Genomic DNA, 4,498 nt, shown 5'->3' on the forward strand with positions numbered 1-4,498 from the left:
CTATTCAAGCTGAATCATGTCCGACAGAATAATGGCAAATTCATATATTCTCCATATCAACGGGACCGATCCGTGTTTTGAAATATATGCCCACCACGCGTTGTTTCATTAGGTTCAGATGCTCGCGGTTAAATTAATAAATCGGGGTCAACGTAAGAATTTCTTGCTGGGAAATTTGCAAGCCTGTATCAACATTTTAGCCTTGGTCTACGTATTTCAGCAATCGATGACACACATGAGCGACATTTGCCAATGTTGAGAAAAATATCTTCGATGGTGACCTTTTAACTTTAGCGAGACTTCTGTCACTTCCGGTTTTGAAAATATCATTGGACGTTCCAGTTGGTTGCTTAGATGGTCCACGAGTTGATATGCTTTAAACGTGTGTGACGATGCACTTATAGCTTGTTGAATACTTAATTGTCATGAAAATTCTACTTGAGCATCGCTCTTTGGTGTGAGTCTGTGGTCATTGCGAGAAATGAAATTATAGATGTTCAGCGTGAAATCATAGATGTTCAGCGTGAAATCATAGATGATGTTGAACGTGCAGCTGTAACCACTGATAGACTTATGGATGGCATTCAAAGTGTACATTTAATTGACACAATTTTACCAACATTGACAACGGTAACATTATATGAAATTGCATCGTTGCCGTTGTACCTTCTGTTTAACATAACTGTTTGTTTGGCCTCCAAAATAGCACACACACCCAACCTTATGAAAGTGTCGACAAAAGCCAAATATATGTGATTGTAGAATCGTGCAGGTACACTTCCGCGCACATTAAGCTGCAAATCCGCCCTTAAAATTAGGACTGACGTTGATAAGTATGTCTTCTACATCTTCGATATTGTTGCCTTCCTGATTTTGATGTTATCTCCTTACGTACTGCACGTGATAAGAACCCTCGTTGTGTCATTGCTAACATCATAGACGAACCAGCAGACATGGCCTAATCATCAGACGAAGTCCATTAATTGTTTTAGCAACGTCGACGTTTTAAATAATTTCTTCGATTTCTTTCCCGACAACGAGACAACGATGCCATTGTTGACAAATCTGACGTTATTGGTAGCGCCATATGCAGGGCCGTTGTCGTCGTATACAAGCTTTTCTTGAACTTCTAAGAATGTCTCACATTGAAAAATATACGAAGATGTTTCGTAAACCTGAAATTCTACTGGCCCTTCCTTGTTTGGGTGCCTAGTCTGGTATGAATAATACTGATAACTTTGCTTGTTTCGAACGTGTTTTGGGGCTGCTTCCCGTTGCCAGATTTGCGAACATTGAACCAGTGAGAAGTTGTTGAGGCTTCTTCGATGATATTATAGACTGGGGCTGGCATTGTCGCTGTTGATGGTAATGTAGTCATCTTTTGTTGTCGAGTCACTAATCGTTGTAGTCGATCTCGAAACGATTGAAACCATCGCAATCCGAGATTTTTTCAATTCATCCGCCGCAATGTTTTAGATGCTATCAGTGACTTGGATCGCAGCTTGTTTATTAATTGGTGAAGCACCCCAAGACAAAGTTGCGAGCTTCTTTGGTGCCCCTGTAAACAATCCATAGACAATATCACCAACTTCAATTCCATTATATACCTTGTAAAGAGGTTTCCTCGTTTTAACAACACGCACGGGTTTTACAAGTCCACGCACACTATCATTAGGAACGGTTTAATGCAAAAATAATGCAGCATACATCTGTATAATATAAAAATTTAATAAGCAAAAATTAAAATACACGAGTGAAGTAAAAAAGATCCATGCTTTTGGTTATTTATAATAAAGTAAAACGTAAGAATATCATTCACTTGACCTGACAAGTCAATGTAAATTCATAGAATAAAAAGTGATGCACCCCAACCCCAAATTTACACATGCACAGTGCAACACAGGCCCTTTCTCTGGGTATTTGGATACTTATTAGCGTGATGCAATTCAAAATAGTCAACCTCGCAGTTTTCATATATTCTACTTGCCTCCAACCCACGTGTCTCCCGCTATCGGTCGTGTTACGTATATTTGATTTAATTTATATTTGATTTAATTTAATTATTTGTAAGTTTTAAAATCTTTTTATTTTTTATTTCATTACATGTCAAAATAATGTAGTTTTGTTTACTAGGAACTCGATATCTTTTCAGAAAATAGTTTGACCTTGACTATTCAGTTGTAAACACCTAAAGCTGACCTAGTTCCCGACCTTGATTTAGAAATCAGTGAAAGAAGTAAACAACTTTTTTTTATTCTCGGAGTAAAATGGTTGGTTTTTATCAAGGTCATACTGTGACTATGTGATTTTTATATATATGTAAATAGCCTCTATTTCCCAATTCTGGGCTTTCCAAAATTGCGCATTAGTTAGTTTTAATAGTGATACTTAGAGAGAGAGTGATCTCAGTTGGGCTTCTAAACACTGGGACGTAAAGATGTTCGTTTTGTTGTGACAGTTTTGAGTTATACTTTTTATTTAAATTATTTGGATTCTAAAAGATTAGTTCTTTTTCCTGGAAACATCTGAGTGCTCATACAGAATTTTTGGACAAAGATATTTATTTAAATTTTATTCGGAAATTCAAATACCGGAATATTATTGTCTGTGGAATTTAAAAAGAACTGTGGACACATCTGTACAATAAAGGCTACAGTATACGTCATCGCCTTCCATTTTGGATTTTTCGTCGGGACTCGAACTTGAATTCATTAGAACTTTTCATTACTAGGGCTTCAAAAATTTTATTCGTGGATTATTTTTGGATTTGATTCTTAAAATCGTAAGTTCTTTTATTTTTCAATTTTTACAGTGTTTTTTCCAGGGAAATATATTATTTGTTAATTTTTTCAAAGCTTGTTGATTTTACTTTTTCTTTTGTTACTGTTTATTAGAGGGTAAATACGTAACATAAGAGTGGCTAGCTCTCGTTCCAAGCCAAATATTGGTATAATCACTGGCTATATACTGTGAAGTGACTATGGGAGGTGTACATGCCTCACATTAATTTAAAAAAACAGCACAAGCCTGAAACATCTGATTCACAAATATATAAATATCTTTAATTATTAAAAAATAATCACTCAGTAAGGTACATCATAGCCTTAAGTTAGTAAATTTGCCAGGGACCAAGTTACGAGAGTGTCCTCGCCGCGTTATTACAATGGCCGGTGGATCTCTAACGTACAGTTGTTTCCCCGCGCAGGTCTAACTGGGATTTGTTCGGAGAAGATAGACGGGTGTGAAGCAATCGAAATCAGATTAGCCGAAGCCTCGTTATGGCAAACCCAAACAATATATTATCGTGCGACTCTCACGTTATCAAAGTGAAAGCTTCAGAACTACCACTGATATATTTACATGTCAGATGAACCCGATTCGTGGTGGCAATTCTGACACTTTGGCTCGATATTATAATTGGCATCGTCTGGTCTTTCACTGCAAAATTTCGTTTTTTCCCTGGAATCGTATTAATACCTTCACACCAACGATGACTGCGCAATATAAACCGCTTAGATTGATTTTGAATCGAAATGGAAGAGCTGAGTGTAGGGTCATGAACGCGCATGCTGATTGTTGAATCGCACTCGTTTACTTACATGATTCTCCGTCCAATCTCGTTGATTAATTCAATCTCGCACTAGCGGACTGACAGTCTTTGTGCTAAATTCTATAAATCGAGGTGCAGATTCTGAATTCAGGTTTCGAACCGTTCTTGTAATTGTTATTCTTGTTAAAGGTCATTCGTTACTTATTATTTGTGAAAGTAAAATCAATTCAAGATCAAAATTAGAAGACAACATCATGACTTTATTGGTCTATCGCATATAATCTTACTGTAAAGAGAGGACTCCATTTTTACCTGCTCAGATTCGTATCATTGCCCAAGCTATCTTCAGTATACAATTCAGATATTGTGTATTGTCCCATTACCTTCGACTGTTTCTATCACGTTATTTGAACGCTCGTGTTTAAAGTCGTCGTCAGTGAAAACTACCATTTACCTTCTGTCTTGATGCGAGAAAAAAAGCAATTGGAGTTTCGCTGTTTAAAGGTGCATCAGTTCTTCGGCGCTAATTGGTTTAAAATCATTTCTTTATAATGCCATGATAATTTGATTAGAACATTCCACTTTCTTGATCAGAAGTTTGCCTCAAACACTCGTCAAAGCATCGTGACTAACGCAAAATTCAGATCGTCGTGAATTTTGTTACCATATATATTTTTTAATTTGTTAAATTACGTTGAAAAAATTTGAAGTACGATAATAATTCAAGGAGTTTAGCTTATAAATGTCACGCACTTTCACCTTAATTATGTAGATATTGATATGTAAAGTAATTTAATAGTCCAAACTCATGGAAATTAATAATAATAATAATAATAATACTCACACAGGAGGCACAATCCCATTATGATCAAAAGGAACTGGTCCAAATTGGCCTCCAAAGTGCGCACTGACGTTACCAGGTTAGATGTATTGTATATGGATGTATTG

The 4,498-nt window shown here is 36.3% G+C and overlaps 1 protein-coding gene across 1 annotated transcript in view; it reads right to left on the bottom strand.

Moving 5' to 3' along the window:
* LOC149784885 (putative ammonium transporter 1) overlaps positions 1-4,000 on the bottom strand; it is a 67,146-nt gene extending 63,146 nt beyond the window's left edge. Inside the window, exon 1 of the mRNA XM_089931262.1 lies at positions 3,934-4,000. Within this exon, the coding sequence (XP_089787388.1) occupies positions 3,934-4,000 (67 nt within the window). The remainder of the gene's footprint in view (positions 1-3,933) is intronic.
* Between the last annotated feature and the right edge of the window lie 498 nt (positions 4,001-4,498).

This window comes from Sinohyriopsis cumingii, chromosome 13 (genome assembly GCF_028554795.1).
Source record: "Sinohyriopsis cumingii isolate HCF-2022 chromosome 13, ASM2855479v2, whole genome shotgun sequence".
Taxonomy (NCBI): domain Eukaryota; kingdom Metazoa; phylum Mollusca; class Bivalvia; order Unionida; family Unionidae; genus Sinohyriopsis; species Sinohyriopsis cumingii.